Here is a 16,112-nt window from a genome sequence, read left to right as displayed (position 1 = left end):
GGTCACTTGGACAAGTCTTTGTAATTATTTTCGTCTATCAAATTTAATTGACTTCTACAGTGGCCTGCTTTTGTTAATAGTAACATGAGTAACATCCAACATTTTCTCCCCTTTAGCATTTGGTATTTCCCCCACTATATAATGTACTACCATAATCTACATCCAGTCAATAAAACAGAATTTTCTCAAAGCAAACATCAGCAACCCAAAATCAGCAGCCCCAGAATTAAGTCTTGCGCTCCTCCTGCTCATGGCAAAAGCAAAGCAAAGCAAAGCAAAGCAAAGCATCCCCTTTCTCTTGCCAGCGTGGTGAATTGTTTGTCAGCATTTATTCATCCTACTCTTGGTCCAGTCTTTATCTCATTGTCCAGTCCGTCCAACCTTTAGTCCACATCGTCAGTCCAGTCACAGTCCAGTCACACACATTCACACCAGATATTGCTGATAGTGGAGACTCCTGCGCAAATAATCAGATTCTCCACCCTCAGCAACGTGAGCTCATTCATTTGTTTTATTTTGTTTTGTTTTTTGTTTTTTAGGAAAAGAGTTCTTTATGCTCTTGGACTGGATTGACTCGCTGCAATCATTTTAGACAGGGACTTACAACCTGATCAGGTCCCCACAGGTCAGCTTTTCCTCAGCCAGTTGTAATCTGGAAAAGCTCACCTTATATTTGTTCTCCCGAAAATTTTTACAGCGCTGTTAATTCAATCTTGCAGGCCTGCTTAGAACAAAACCGAGAAAAAGAGAGCTGATTATTAGCTCATCAGAGCACAAAACATCATCACCTGACAGGTTTTCTCTAAGTGCACTGTTACCATTTTAAAGGGCCCAGTCCTAACCATGTCCATGTTTAATAAAACTCCCTCTATTAAAATAAGAAAACAAGCCAAACCTGACTGTCAGAATCAACCCATCACTAAAACAAAAACCCCAAAAATCTCAATCACAGAAACGTTTTGCCTCAAGTTCTTCAGCGTCCTGACAGTCTGAGGTCAACTGACATAGTCTCACCTGCTCAATACACAGAAAATCTTGTTAAAAGCTGCACAGTTTTGCAGACCATTGATATTCTCATTAAGCCCTTTCTAAAGACGTTATAACCATCTATCATCACTAAATTCTAAATTTCTTTTCCAAATCTGGACGACTGCACTTAGTCACAGACCTGAACACTTTATTTAATTATCCTGTCTGTTACCAAGCCTTTCTTCTCACACAGTCACAGTGTGTGTTTCAGTGCAAGCTTCACTCATCCAGTCAGACAGGAAACACAAGTTCTCCTTTTTCTTTTCCTGTTCAACTCATTTGCATACTGAGTCATATCTCAAGAAGTTGCCGTGACAAGAGAAATGCATATTTAAACATCACCACATTATTGAATTATTTTTATTCTACAGTAATCACTTGTTTTGATCAATCTGTACAGGAGCACTTCTAATTCACTATTCTAAAAACTACTTTAAGCTTTAATCACTTTTTCCTTTTCACAAAAACCACTCTATTGTCATGGAACGTCCCTGAGTTATTCCTCAACTTCAGGGTTTAAGTGTGTTATATTCACACTATTTTAACACTGATGAAAGATAACAAGCTGATTTTCATTGCATGTGTGTTATTAGTCAGGTTTAATCGATGTCTGTGCAGTGGAGCTGCAGATCCACCAGGGCATGTTCTCAAAGCTGCCTTTCCTACACATTTCTCTGCTATAACTGGATCATTTTTAACTACTTTGCTATGAGTCCAATGATCTTTGTATCACTTTTTCATCACACTAAGTGACTTGGACAAGATGATAAACAGACTCACATGCTGAAGATGCTGTCTAATCTTCATGAGCTCTCTTGTATTTGTAAGTGTTAGTAAGGTTAATACATTTTCTGTTTGTGTGTGTGATTTTGTGTATGTTTCTTTTTGCAGTGTTTCAGACTCCTTCACAATTTTCCCACTTAAGCAGTCAGTTTTCTTTTCCCCAGGTTTGCTAACCCAAATTTAGATTTCCCACATTAAATAACAGCATTCCTCTGTGTTCTCACCTACTGCTCTCACTCCTTTGTCCTCTCCCACTTCAACAGTCCAATAACAGGAAGTTCTCTTTCAGCTTTCTCCTGCATTCTCCACTGTCTCTCTTTAACTGCCATGTTATTGCTCTTTGGAGCTGCATTCCTCGTCTTCAGCCAGGAGTGAAAGCTCGCTTGTCAGGTTTAGTGACACATGACACTGTAAACAATTCAGCCAGAAACTTGGCCTGAACGTTTCCAGTGATGTTAAACTATAACTTTCTTCCGCCTGCTGCATGTGGGAAATTGATCCAGGTCTGCTTTTAACCTAAAAGTGACAAAACTAAGAATTTTTCATTATTATCATCACTGCTTAAACAACACACTTCTCTCTCTCCGGCCAGAAACTCCAATTTATGTCATGTATTCACATTCATGAGTGTAAGCGTGTCTTTGTTGCGTGTATGTTGTGTATTCATGTTAATATTGGTCTTCGTTGCCTTGATGTGTTTTTATAATCAGGTTTAATTCATGTATCCACTACAGAAGGCCTAAATACCGTGGCTATACATTTATAGCCCATAATTCTTCGGGTTTCGACAGCTATATTCTCCTGGAATACCTCGTTAAACAGGGTATTGCTCCGGGTGTAACAATGAGAGGGAGTCGTGTCGTTCTAATGTATGACAAATCCTATGATCAGAGATGGATGGACTCATTTAGCTCTCTGCCCATGCGTTTGGCCAAAACACCTTCTGCCTTGTGATTCGAGGACCTTGAGAAAGGCTTCTTTCCACACACATTTAACACAAGGGCTGACGAATTCTATGTAGGTCCTTATCCTGCCCCGCCTTTTTACGGGTATGAAAAAATGTCTGAATTTGAAAAGGAGAAATTTATGGCGTGGTACAAGCCTGCCTGCGAGAAACCATTTGATGTACAGGCTGAAATACGTAAGTACTGCATTAATGATGTCGAAGTGTTGAGAATGGCTTGTAAAATATACCGCGAGAACTTGATGGAGTGCACGCAGATTGATCCTTTTTCACACGCCACCCTGGCATCATACTGCATGGGGATTTTCAAAACCTTGTTTCTTCCAAAAGACACCCTGGCATTGACTCATCACGGTGCGTATGTTGATCAGAATAAGACATTTTCAGACGTGTCTCTTGAATGGCTTCAATACGAAACAAAACATTGTTATCAAGCATGCTCTCAGAGGCGGCGAACAAAAAGTAGGACCTTATTTTGTGGATGGATTTGATGCTTCCAGCAGAACTGCATATGAATTCTTTGGGTGTTTCTATCACGGTTGTCTCCGCTGCTACCCGGAGAGTGATGTTAACCCTGCCGCCAAGCTGTCATATGGCGAGTTGTATCATGCAAGTTGTGAGAAGGTGAATGCTCTAAGAATGCATTATGGTCTTAATGTCGTGGTCATGTGGGGGTGTGATTGGTCATCATTAAAGTCGACTGATCAGTCAGTCAAGGACTTTATGCACAAATACAAAAAGCCTGAGCCTCTGGACCCTAGAGACGCGTTGTTTGGGGGGAGGACTAATGCGATGAAACTGTACCACAAGGTTGATGATGGTGGAGATGAAAAGATCAGATACTATGATTGAAGTCTTTACCCCACTGTTCAGTGCACGAAGAATTATCCAATAGGTCACCCTCAGATCATATCCAATAATTTTGACAGAGTTGAAAAATATTTCGGGTTTGTTAAGTGCACTGTGCTTCCTCCAAGGGGTCTATTTCATCCTGTTCTGCCCTACAAGTGCCACAATAAGCTGATGTTTCCTCTCTGCAGAACGTGTGCTGAAGAGCAGTGCCAGCACAGTGATTGTGTGCATGCTGAGAGTGAGAGGCAACTGTCAGGTACTTGGGTTTCCTTTGAGCTTGAAAAGGCTATTGAAAAAGGGCATCAGATTGTCTGCATCGCTGAAGTTTGGCACCTCCCTAATAAGACTGACACACTGTTTAAGCCGTATGTCAAAACATTTTTGAAATTCAAGCAGCAGGCATCTGGATACCCGAAAAATGTCAAAACAGCTGAGGAGCAGCAGAAGTTTGTTCAAGACTATTATGAGAGAGAAGGCATCAGACTTGACCCTGCTAAGATTTGTGTAAACAAAGCAATCAGAAATTGTAATAAACTGCTTCTGAACTCTCTCTGGGGGTGATTCTGCATGCGAACAAATATGCCATCTTGCGAGCTGATTACAGACCCTGCCAGATTCACACAGCTGATGTTCAGTGACCATTATGACTGACGCCAGTTTTGTTTCATCTCTGATGATGTTGCAGTGGTTCAGTGGTGTCACGCTGATGGTAGAGGGTCGCGGGTGAAGGATGTGAATGTCTTTGTCGGTGCTATGACTACGGCCTATGCGAGGCTCACTCTGTATGACTTGTTAGACAAGCTGCAGGAACGCATTCTTTACTGCGACACAGATTCAGTTATCTTCACCTCTCATCCCGGGGAGTGGGTACCCCCGTTAGGACCATACCTCGGTGAGCTGACTGATGAGCTCAATGATGGCGGGTCTGGAGAGGATGATCACATTACTGAGTTTGTCTCTGGAGGTCCAAAATGCTAATGTTATTACACAAAACAGGGCAAGACTCAGGTTAAGTGTAAAGGTGTAACACTCAATGATGTTAATTCTAAAGTTGTTACCCACGAATCGTTGAAAGGCTTAGTCAAGGCATTTGTGGCCAACAGGGATGCGCGTTTAGTTGCAGAGTCTGACACCATCAAACGCAATAAGAAGAGGTTTCATCTCAGGAATGAAACAGATGTAAAAAAAGTTCAGGTGGTCTATAACAAGAGAAGGGTGCTGCCTGACTATACAACACTCCCTTATGGATACTGATCAGGATCAAGCCTTTGATGGGAGGCTCCAGCACCCTTTAGTTTAGTTATTAGCGGGCCGAGTAATTGTGGAAAGACTTTCTTTGTCAAAAGCGTCATTGAAAAAGCATCCACTATTATTTCAGCCAAAATTGACAATATTGTTTACATCTACTCCTGCTGGCAGCCTTTATACAATCAACTTCTTCAGATAAGAAAAATCACCTTTGTGAATGGCATACCGGAGTCTCTGAGTGACGATGTCCTTTTATCTCCGGATAAGAACAACTTGCTCATTATCGACGATGTGATGAATACTGCGTCTGACAGCATAGAAGTTCAAAATGTGTTCACACAATACGTTCATCATAGGAACTTGAGCTGCATGTGTTTAGTTCAGAATTTGTTTATGCAACAATTTCGTTGAACACTAATTATTTAACTCTGTTTAACAACCCCAGAGATAAATATCAAATTTCAGTTTTAGGTAGACAGATGTTTCCAGGTAATACAAAATACTTCTTAGAAGCTTTTAATGATGCCACATCCACCCCAGACGGGTATCTTCTAATCAATTATAAATCTAAGACGCCTGAGTATTTAAGACTCAGAACCAATTTGTTGTCAGATCGTCAAGTTGTTTATATCCCCAAAAAACGGCTAAAGCGGTAAAAAGGATGTCGTATTCACGGATGCAGAGAAACATTGCACTGTTGGAGTTGTTGTATAAATCCCCACCCAGCGTACGGAGGAATATTATTTGTAATGCAAGCATGGATTTTATTAATGCTCTGTGTGAGATATCGCTCAATGTTTTGAAAGGTGTTATCCCGCTGACTGATCAACAGTACAGACAGCTAAAAAAGAAGTGCAGTGGGAGGGGTCTTAGAAGGTTTGGGTGTATACACATACAAGCCGTTGCCATCCTGCTTAGTAGATGTTGGCTTGGTTATGTTGGATATCACATCAGACACTATGCCTGATGCTGCTGTTTTTAGGTGGGGTTTGACTATGCTGACTCCTTTTTTAAACAATGGTACAGCAATTCTAAACAGGCTGCTGAACAAACCTCCCAGACCTGCGCCACATTGCGTGCTGGTCCCAATATAACCATTCAATTCGCCACCAGCCTGAAAAACGGTATGTGTTGATTTTGGTCGTCTATCAAATCAATTTCTATGTCATGGATTAAGGATTTCGAGACTGGTGTGTAGTGTGGGCTGTCAAATTGAAGAATGGCTCCCCGACGGTCATCGTCTGTTATATTTATTGCTCTTAATAGCTGCGCATGGGCGTCACCCACAAGCTGGTAATCAACGATATCTGCATAAATAAAAATGTTCTATTTTCCGCCGTATACGTCTGCAGGATGTGGTGCGTATGTGTTTTTATAATGAAGTACAAACGGGTCTTCTGATTTGAATCCTAAGATTCCTGCCAGTCTCCCTCTAAATGTGAGAACTGTGCCCCTAGGGCCCATAACACTAACATAGTTACTAACTTCACTGTATTGTGTTTTAATGTCGGTGTTATGTTTTAATGTTTTATTATCTGCGCCACAGATGCATAATGCCCCACAGACAGCTCAATCACGGTTATGGACAATGCTCCATCTTTGACTGGATCATAAATTTCCACTCGCGAATCTGATTGTGGAAAAGACAACCATAGTCTTGGGTATTGAAATTCTATAACACCGACCTCATACGGTTCATTTAAAACAATAGGTTTTGCTCGCTTTGTTCTAAAATTAGATTTCTTATTGCCTGGATAAACATGTGCTGAAGCATTCGAGAAGAGGCTCACATAAAATCCTGCGTTGTTGTTGTTCGTTTTATCCATTCCTTCCTTCCTTCCTCAGTCTTTGTCTAGTGCAGAATGAAAGTATGCAGAGCCGCGGCGTCTCTGTTAATCACACTTCAACGATGTCTTTTTCAGGGATCCATGAATTCAAATGAGAAGGCCAACCGAGCCATTTGACCAGCGCTAACTTTTTTCGGTCCTCTTTTTTTCTGCCAAGTATTTTCTCTATTTGAAACCTTTTGTTTTTGTCAATAGTCACCTGCTGTGTATTCATAAAATACACCTTTCACTGCAGCTCCTGTGAGATCCTCCAGTTTGTATACGGGAGGGTCTCTTCCTAAACGCTCCTTTATGGTAAAGTACTCGTCTGTGTAGGTCTGATGGTAACCCTTTCAGAATATGCCTCGTAGTTTAGATATTCTCTCTGTATCGCCCACATTAAATTTAAAAGTCACCGGTTTTTGGGGTTTCATTTTGTACAGGGTGTTAAAGACTGCTTTCTCATTATCTTTGCACACCTCGGTGGGGGTCATTTTGATAGAGCTGTGATAAGACATGTTATAGGACTGTACAAGATCTTGGATCACATTAACATATCTTGGCGAGTTAACTGATGTTAAGTATTTCCACATTTTCCCCTTTAAGGTGCGGTTAAAACGCTCTACCACACATGATTTCATTTCACTAAAGGTTGAAAAATGTGTGATGTTATGCTGCTCCGTTAGTTTTTTAAAATGTTTATTATAAAATTCCTTCCCTAAATCTGTTTGGAGTTTTTCAGGCACACGGCCCTCTCTCAGAATATCACCAAAAGCCTCAGCAACAGCCTGTCCTGTCTTGGTTTCAAGGCACCTAACCCATGCATACTTAGAAAACACATCTATGCATGTCAATAAGTACCTAACATTATCATTATCCGCAGAATATTCACGCATGTCAACCAAACCAGCTTGAAACTGTTTGTCAGTCCCATCCATCCATCCATCCATCCATCTTCATCCGCTTTATCCGAGGCCGGGTCGCGGGGGCAGCAGCCTAAGCAAAGAGGCCCAGACCTCCCTCTCCCCAGCCACCTCCTCCAGCTTATCCGGGGGAACACCAAGGCGTTCCCAGGCCACCCGAGAGATATAATCTCTCCAGCGTGTCCTGGGTCTGCCCCGGGGTCTCCTCCCGGTGGGACATGCCTGGAACATCCCACCCAGGAGGCGCCCTTGTCAGATGCCCGAACCACCTCAGCTGGCTCCTTTCGATGTGGAGCAGCAGCTGCTCTACTCTGAGCCCCTCCCGGATGGCCGAACTTCCCACCCTATCTCTAAGGGAGAGGCCAGCCACCCTTCGGAGGAAGCTCATTTCTGCCGCTTGTATCCGCGATCTCGTTCTTTCGGTCACTACCCACAGCTCGTGACCATAGGTGAGGGTAGGGACGTAGATCGACCGGTAAATTGAGAGCTTCGCTTTTACACTCAGCTCCCTCTTCACCACGACGGACCGGTGCAGCGTCCGCATTACTGCAGCTGCAGCCCCAATCCGTCTGTCGATCTCCGGCTCCCTTCTCCCTTCACTCGCGAACAAGACCCCGAGATAAAAATAAAAAAGTTTTCCATGCTAAAAGTTCTCCCTCTGAACCACTAGATGTCTCTGTTATCTAAATGAAGACGTGCAGCACAGCAACCACAGCAGCGCTCAGATCACACGTGTCCTGTTATTATGTATAAAAGCATGAAACAGGTGAGACAGGTGGGATCAATATTAATGTTGTGGAAATATATGAAAAAGCAACAGAAGAGTGAAAACATTTCGTGTTTCTAGAAAGATCTTTCAGCTCACAGCTGCTCACAGACTGTATTTACAAGTGACAAACTGCAACTCTACAGTACATCTACAGTATATATCAAATATATTCTGTATTCAAATCTATTGAGTGATGTTTGAAAGTCTTTCCAGGTGAGTTTGATCCAGGAGGGTCTGAAGCCAGAGTCAGACAGAGACTGTGCAGAGACTGTAGAAGGACAGAGCAGCAGCAGAGCAGTCCAGATACACTGATGATCCTCTGTCAGATCCAGAGGGACACACAGGGATGATGCTGGACTCTACATTGTGTCTGACAGTGGAGCTGTTCTCAGAGCAGTTCACTCTGCAGCACTGACAGTCATCTGCACTTCTTCTCATTCCTCTGTCAGTCACTGCTGGATGAAGCTCTCCTCTCCACCTCCCAGTAACATGGCCCAGTCAGAGCGTCTCTACACACAAGCTGCTGCTGCTTCAACCTCTCTGGATCATCAGGACACAGCTCCTCCTCTCTCAGCACACACACCGTCCTGTTTACCATCACCAGCTCCACCTGCAGAGAGAAGAAGGAAGAGCAGAGGAGATAAACGAGTGTTTCCAGAGACTCTTCATCAGCTGTCAGTCAGTGATGCAGCACATCCAGTATAAAGAGCAGCAGGGACTTCAGTGCTGGGACTGTACTAGGACTCATTGTTGCTTCACTTTTTCTAATCTTTGGATTTTTATTGAAGTTGATGAAAATGTTTTTCCCTCCTAGTTTGAGTTTGGACTTTCATTCATTAGAAGAACCTTGGTGTGTCCACTCTGAGCTCTGTAGGAACCCCAACAACAAGCCCAACAATCCAGATGGACGGTTCCAGCTGTTAACTGGAGGAATTCCATCCAAACATCTGCTCTCACTAAATTCTTCCTCACCTACAGACTGTGTTCTTCACTGCTTTAAACTTGGAAATGAATGCAGTCATTGGTCTGCGTGCTGCTTTGTTCAGAGAGCTGATTGGCTGTTGACAGCGTTTGATCAGAGCGTGTCAGCTGTTACTATGGTGACCATAAAGGTCAGAAACAGGAAGTGTTTGTGTCCAATCCTGAAGCCTGTCACCATTCTCCTCTCACAGCTTCACTGAGAAGCTGCAGCTTTACAGGAAACACTGGATCTTTGTTTCATACTGACTGTGTTTAGTACAATACTGCTGACAGCACCACCCACTCACTCCATCACTCTACTGACCACAAAGACTCCAGTCTGTAGTCTGGACTCTGCTGAAGATCATACAGCTGCTTCACATCTGGATCCTTCAGGTTGTTTCCTGACAGGACCAGCTCTCTCAGAAGGGAGGGGTTGGACTTCAGTGCTGCTGCCAGATAATCACAGCTGATCTCTGACAAACCACACCACCTCAATCTGTATAAAGAATGAAAGATGTAAGTTTATTAGACAAAGTGTGAGCTTGAAATCATTCAGTGTTTCATCATCTGTTCAGAGCTGAAGAAGGTTCAGAATGTAGAAGTTTAGAAAATGGAAACTCCAAACAGCTGAAGCCAACAGGAAGCAGCTTCAAACAGGAAACTGTGCAGAGTTTCAGGCTATATGTCCTGATGCAGCCAGTTGGATTTTGGAGATTTGAATCTCTGTTCTGTGACTAAGTCCTTGAATAATTTCTTCCAGTTGGTCCAACAAGACAGACTAAGTATTGGACATGTGTTGTGGCTCCATTAGGGGAGCTTCTAAATGTGATGTGATGGCCCCTCTGGGTCTGTCAGGTCACAGCACTGAAGAGAGCTCAAACTGGGCACACAGTTGTTCCAGTCTGGACCAAAGACTATATACTGGGACTGAGGGTCTGCTTTGACTGCACCCACTGGGACTTTTTAAAGGCTCATGTTCTCACTTAGATCATCGATTTCTACTTACATTTCTTTCTGGGAAAAATGGGGATTACTTTGGAAACAGGAAGTATTTTCCCCAATAAGCAGCCCTGGATTAGTAAATCACTCCAACATGTTCTCAGGCAGAAGAAGCTGTCTTGTTATGAGGGAGAGAAGAAAAAGATTGAGGCACAGAAACTTGTTGAAAGAGAGATAAAGCAGCTAAAATCAGGTGTAAAAGTAAAGCAGAGGATGAGCTGAATAAAGGACACTCAAGGCTGGCTTGGAAAGGAATGAAGTCCATGGTGGGGATGCAGAACAAGGAGCAAAGATGAATGTGATGCTGAATCAGCAGAAGACTTGGACTCATTTGATTCCAGCTTTGATATCATTGATTTCAATGAAGAGCTTTGTGATTGTAGCAAAGGGCTGGTAGCTCTGAGAGTCCCACTGATGAGGTGTTTGTGTGGAAATCTCTTAGTGGGACCAAAGAGAGAAAAAGCCCTGGTCCTGATGCTGTGGGAGGGAAATGATGGGATGGGTACCAGTATCTGGTGCCATTATGGCACCAATTCTGACATAAACGGTAGTAACCAGACCGAAAAGCAGCACACATGTCGGTGCTTTATTTCGGTCCTTTTTTATCCTGACATGTCATACACTTTGGATTCTAGCCAATCATTTTACCTTTCCAAGGACAGTAGGCAGACCCAGGTAACTACGTTTGTTAGAGCAGAGCTACAGATTAAAAATGTCCAAGGCGAAGCGGTCAAAAGTCTGGCTGTACTTCTCAGCAAAAGATGCAAACTCAGCAGCCTGCAACAAGTGCTTTAAGGCAGCAGTCCCCAATCCCCGGGCCTCGGACCGGTACCGGTCCGTGAGTCGTTTGGTACTGGGCCACGAGAGTTGAGGCTCAGGTGTGAAATGTATCGTTTTCAGGGTTTTTATCGGTTTTCAGCGTTATTTTGTTATCGTTTTTATCGTTTACTCGGTTTTCCTTGGTCTTTTCACGTGTTATATGAATAAATTTCTTTTTTTCGGTACCGGTACTAGTTTTATTTTGTTGTATTTATCCGTGACACCTTAAAGGCCGGTCCATGAAAATATTGTCCGGCATAAACCGGTCCGTGGCGCAAAAAAGGTTGGGGACCGCTGCTTTAAGGTGATACTGTGCAAAAAGGAGGTAACACCCAGTGTTGGGGAGTAACGGAATACGTGTACCGCCGTTACGTATTTAAAATAAAAAATATGAGTAACTGTATTCCGTTACAGTTACTGTTTAAAAAGGTGGTATTTAGAATACAGTTACTTTGTTGAAATAAATGGATTACATGGATTACATGGTTCCTGATTCATATTGTCGTGGGTCAGGACTGTTTAGGTTTTGTTTGACAGCTACATTCTGTCGTTCCAGGCGGCAGCGTTATGGTTGCCATGGTTACAGGGTGTCGCTCTCTCTGCAACTGTATGTTTCCTGGGTGAGAGAGCGCCTTTTTGTTGTTGTTGTTGTGCTAAGCTAATAGGCAGAATGCTACAGGCATAGCCCTAAAGAATGTAGCCTCATGGACAGTGTAGTCCGTGCTGCAGGGAGAATGGACTGCCATACCCGTTATGTGTCTGTGAGCGTGAGGAGGGAGAAAAAGGAAAAGTATGAGTTGTCATCGAGCAGAAACGGGAGCTGGAAGCATGTTAACATAATAATAACCACTGCAGCCAAAAAGAGTGCCTGATAAGCCCAGTTGTAAGTAAGCTATTAAGACTTGACTGTACGCTGTGTTTGTGTTTTCCTCTGAAACAATAAGTTCCGTTGGAGCAGCCTTTCTCTTTCTCTCGCTAGCAAACTTGACCCAGACAACAAAGTAAAGCTAATTTTTGGCTACGAACCGCGGACCTTCAGTAATAGTAATAAATCACATTCATGTAGTTGTAAACAGCATGATAATATATTTACGGTGCCCCTGAGAGGCCAATAGGACTGCAACTTCAGAAAACACTTGCAAAAAGAAAAATGCTGCAAAAAGGAAAACACTTGCACATATTTATGTGCAAATGTTTAATAATGAAGAACATTAAAATATTACTGTTGGCCACATGCCGGCCAAGTTATGTGACATTAGCGAAGTTTGTACTTTCAGCGTTTACTTTGTTTTAAAGCCTTTACTTTATGCACCGTTTGATAGTCGACCTTAATCTTACAGAGAATCTGATGATTTTGTGGATAATTAAAGTCAGTCATATATCCACAAACACAACAGGCTGAAAGTCAGTGATGCTGCTCGGTTTGCAGTCCTGAATATCACAGCACAAGCAGGATTCACTGCACTGTTAATGTTAGCTATGTTATATTGCTGCCTCTGTTCGGTGGTGTCGAGCCAAACGGACTTTAACGTGTGTTTGAACGAGCTGACGGTTCACTCGTTAAGCTGAAAGAAAGATGCTTTAATCACAGCAGTCACACATGTGTCCACTGTACCATCTGGGAACTCTTCTTGTTTAGCACTCGTAATAACACAAACACTAAATCCTGCTTCTCTGGTGCTGTTGTGTAGCAGTGTGTACACCTGAGACTGTCACCTGTCTTTCTGTCCTGCACTCTCTGTCTGTTTCTTTCTCTCTGATTGTGTAATAAAAGTATGAACATGTGTTTATAAGTTACACTTGTGTTTGAATCCTGCAGCTTATCACACATTTGATTTCCATGTGTGACGACTGCAAGTGTCCAGAGTGAGGACAGACTGAGGGACCCACTGCTGCACATCATCTGTGAGGCTTTGCAGCCCTGATGATCCACCAGGACAAACTCAGCAGTGTGTAAGGAAGAGGAGGAGGAAGAGCCAGCAGCAGCTGACAGATGGAGAGAATAGGCAGAATGTTCCCTGTTTTTTCAAAGACTGATAGAAAAGTTTAAAATAACTAATTGTCTGTCCTGAATCAGTCTTATTAGGTAATGTTCAAATAATTTTATCATTCCAGTGTTTTCAGTGTGGGAGAAAGTACTCAGGGCCTTCAAGTTACACACTATGAAAGGCAGCAACAAGTTTAACATTCAGAAACCTAAAGTATGTATCAGCAGCAGAATGGAGCTAAAAATAAATGTTTGTTTCAGTTCTTTGAAGCTTTGAGTATTTTGGATCAGTAGCACTGCTGTGTTTGTTGCATCATATTGTTGTAATTGTTTTTATGTGTTCTGCCTTTTATAACTTAAGTTGGATATTATAGATGTAAACTGCCGTACAGCTCCCTCTAGTGGCTGCTTTGTAATATGGGTTTGGTTACTTTGGGAAGGGAAAAAATGAGAACGTGAAGAAGAAATAAAAGATGGCGGAAAGTGATACCGTAATGTTATCGTTCTAAGCTGATACAGACCTTAAAATGTTGTTGCCTTGGACAAGATATGTCTGTAAGTATGAGTCTCAATAAAATAATTATTATCTTTTGTTTTGTGTAAAAATGGTACGATAATTTGTACATTTGAAAGTTTTATCTTGTTAGCTTGCAGTAAGAGTGTAACATGCTAGTTTACAATGTTAGTTAGGTAATACAGTATTTTGTACTTTCAGTTTTACGATGGTCAAAGAGAAGGCAATGGTCAGAGGCCATTCTTCAATAAATCAGCGCAAAAAGGAAATAAGTCTGGTTATTGGAGCATCGTTATCTCGCTGTCTAGCTGGTGAAACTAAGAGACTCAGGGCGAGTACAGCATTATATGGTTTACACATTCTGAGCTAAGTTGATCTATAGTGTTAAATCATATTCTATAAGGATGTTATGTGTTTGTATACTTTCTGCCCAGTTTGACCCATTTAGCAGAAGTCAGCTTAAGGCTCTGATATCTATTCTGTATGACTTAAAGCAGTTATGACATGGTCTGATTTTCTCACCCAATAAAGGAATATTTAATATATCAGTCTACTCTTCATTCTATCAGACACAGTTATCACAGCTCGTACATTTTCTTTTTACACATATATGTAAGCAATGAGCCAAATTTAGTAATGCCAACATATTAAAAGAACAAAATTTTTCTCATATATAATACATCTATAGATACACTGTCAAAGATACTTGTCTTTGAGTGAAGATTTAAGGTGATAGGAAATATAAATAAATGCAACTTGAATCTTTACTGAAGCTCAGTATTTGACACGGAGTTAAAACTCACTGCTGTAATAACTAATAATGATTAATATAACTATAATATTGGCCATATTATATTTACATTACCAAAGTGAGATGACTTTAGTCTCATGAACAACATTAAATAATTGTTATTTACTAGCTAATCTTAAAATGACTGTTCAGCACAGAAATGAAGCCCAACAATCATGTTTTACAGTCCTGTCGTCTCAGCCTCAGATACTTATTAAATCACACAAAGCTCATGTAGAAACAAATGTACAAAATATGTTCTCCTTCATTTCTGTCAAACAAAGCTGTATGAAACGTTTCCAGCTGTTAGTATCATGGTTGCTATACAACCTGGGCAGCGCCACGGAGGCTAGACCGTCCCATTTCACAAGCCTACAAGCCTCGCACTTCCAAGATGAATAAACAGTTAGCAAAAATGATCCATAGATGGCCTGAAATCCCCCAGTTAGCAGTTTGGTAGATAGCTATGACATGCTAATCCCATCCAGCAGCTGTATTCTACCTGTAAGCTGATCCCTGCTGAGCCAAAGCACTTTTTCATATACAAATTACAACCTTTAATAGAAACCTATTGGTCAGCATCTTATTAGCCTGCTGTTAGCTTCATTCCACAGAAAACCGAGAGAAACTAACAGAGTTGATAAAGAATAAAGAGAAATGTGCTGATTTAAAGCCTTTGAAGTGCTTCAGATGATCTCTGTCCACTTCTGTCCACTCATTCATTCATGTAAGCTTTCTAATGCAGCTTTGATCTTCACAGTCTGCTTTATGAAACTCATTCTAACCCTGAATGTCAGAGTGTTCCTCCTTCTCTTTCCCATCATTCATGCTGGCAGTGGATGTTGGACTGTGTTTTGAATGATGTGTGTATGTTTGTGTTGGACTGCTGTCTGTAAAGCAAAAGGACATTTTTCTTTGGATTTCAGTGTCAGACAGACTTTAAGGTGGAATGAAGAGTTGGAGAGTTTCACAGTGAATTATCCAGTGGAGGATTTTTCTTCCTCTTTGAAGGTTTGAAATGTGAACATTGTTCTGCTGCAGTCAATAGACTAAACCAGAGAAGAAGAAAACAGACTTTACCATGAAGATCCTCAGTGTGGATCAGTATAATATCAGCCTGATGTCTGCAGTTTAGTGTCAGCACAACTTTCACATCATATTCATCTCAGCACAACTAAAACATACTGACTGACCTCAGAGTTTCAAGTCCACATCCTGGACTCTCCAGGAAACCACACAGATGCTTCACTCCTGAATCCTGCAGCTTGTTGTTGCAGCTCAGGTCCAGCTCTCTCAGATGGGAGGGGTTGGACTTCAGTGCTGCTGCCAGATAATCACAGCTGATCTCTGACAAACCACAGCCCCTCAATCTGTATAAAGAATGAAAGATGTAAGTTTATTAGACAAAGTGTGAGCTTGAAATCATTCAGTGTTTCATCATCTGTTCAGAGCTGAAGAAGGTTCAGAATGTAGAAGTTTAGAAAATGGAAACTCCAAACAGCTGAAGCCAACAGGAAGCAGCTTCAAACCAACACAACAAGAGAAAAAACTCTGAATGTTTCACATTGAAGTCGTACATTTATCATAAAAACAGGACAAAGACTTGAAAAAGTCGTGTTTTTCCTTCCAGGAACCACAAGGCTTCA

General features: G+C 41.8%; 1 protein-coding gene across 1 annotated transcript in view; it reads right to left on the bottom strand.

The window, feature by feature from the left end:
- Positions 1–16,112, bottom strand: part of LOC309702568 (uncharacterized protein) — a 1,257,380-nt gene that overhangs the window by 647,150 nt on the left and 594,118 nt on the right. Inside the window, exon 17 of the mRNA XM_082527161.1 lies at positions 15,660–15,836. Coding sequence (XP_082383287.1) covers positions 15,660–15,836 — 177 coding nt within the window. The remainder of the gene's footprint in view (positions 1–15,659; positions 15,837–16,112) is intronic.

This window comes from Aulonocara stuartgranti (genome assembly GCF_965226115.1).
Source record: "Aulonocara stuartgranti genome assembly, chromosome: 3".
NCBI lineage: Eukaryota > Metazoa > Chordata > Actinopteri > Cichliformes > Cichlidae > Aulonocara > Aulonocara stuartgranti.
Note: the sequence above shows the minus strand (reverse complement) of the source record. Positions and strands in the feature narration are given on the sequence as shown.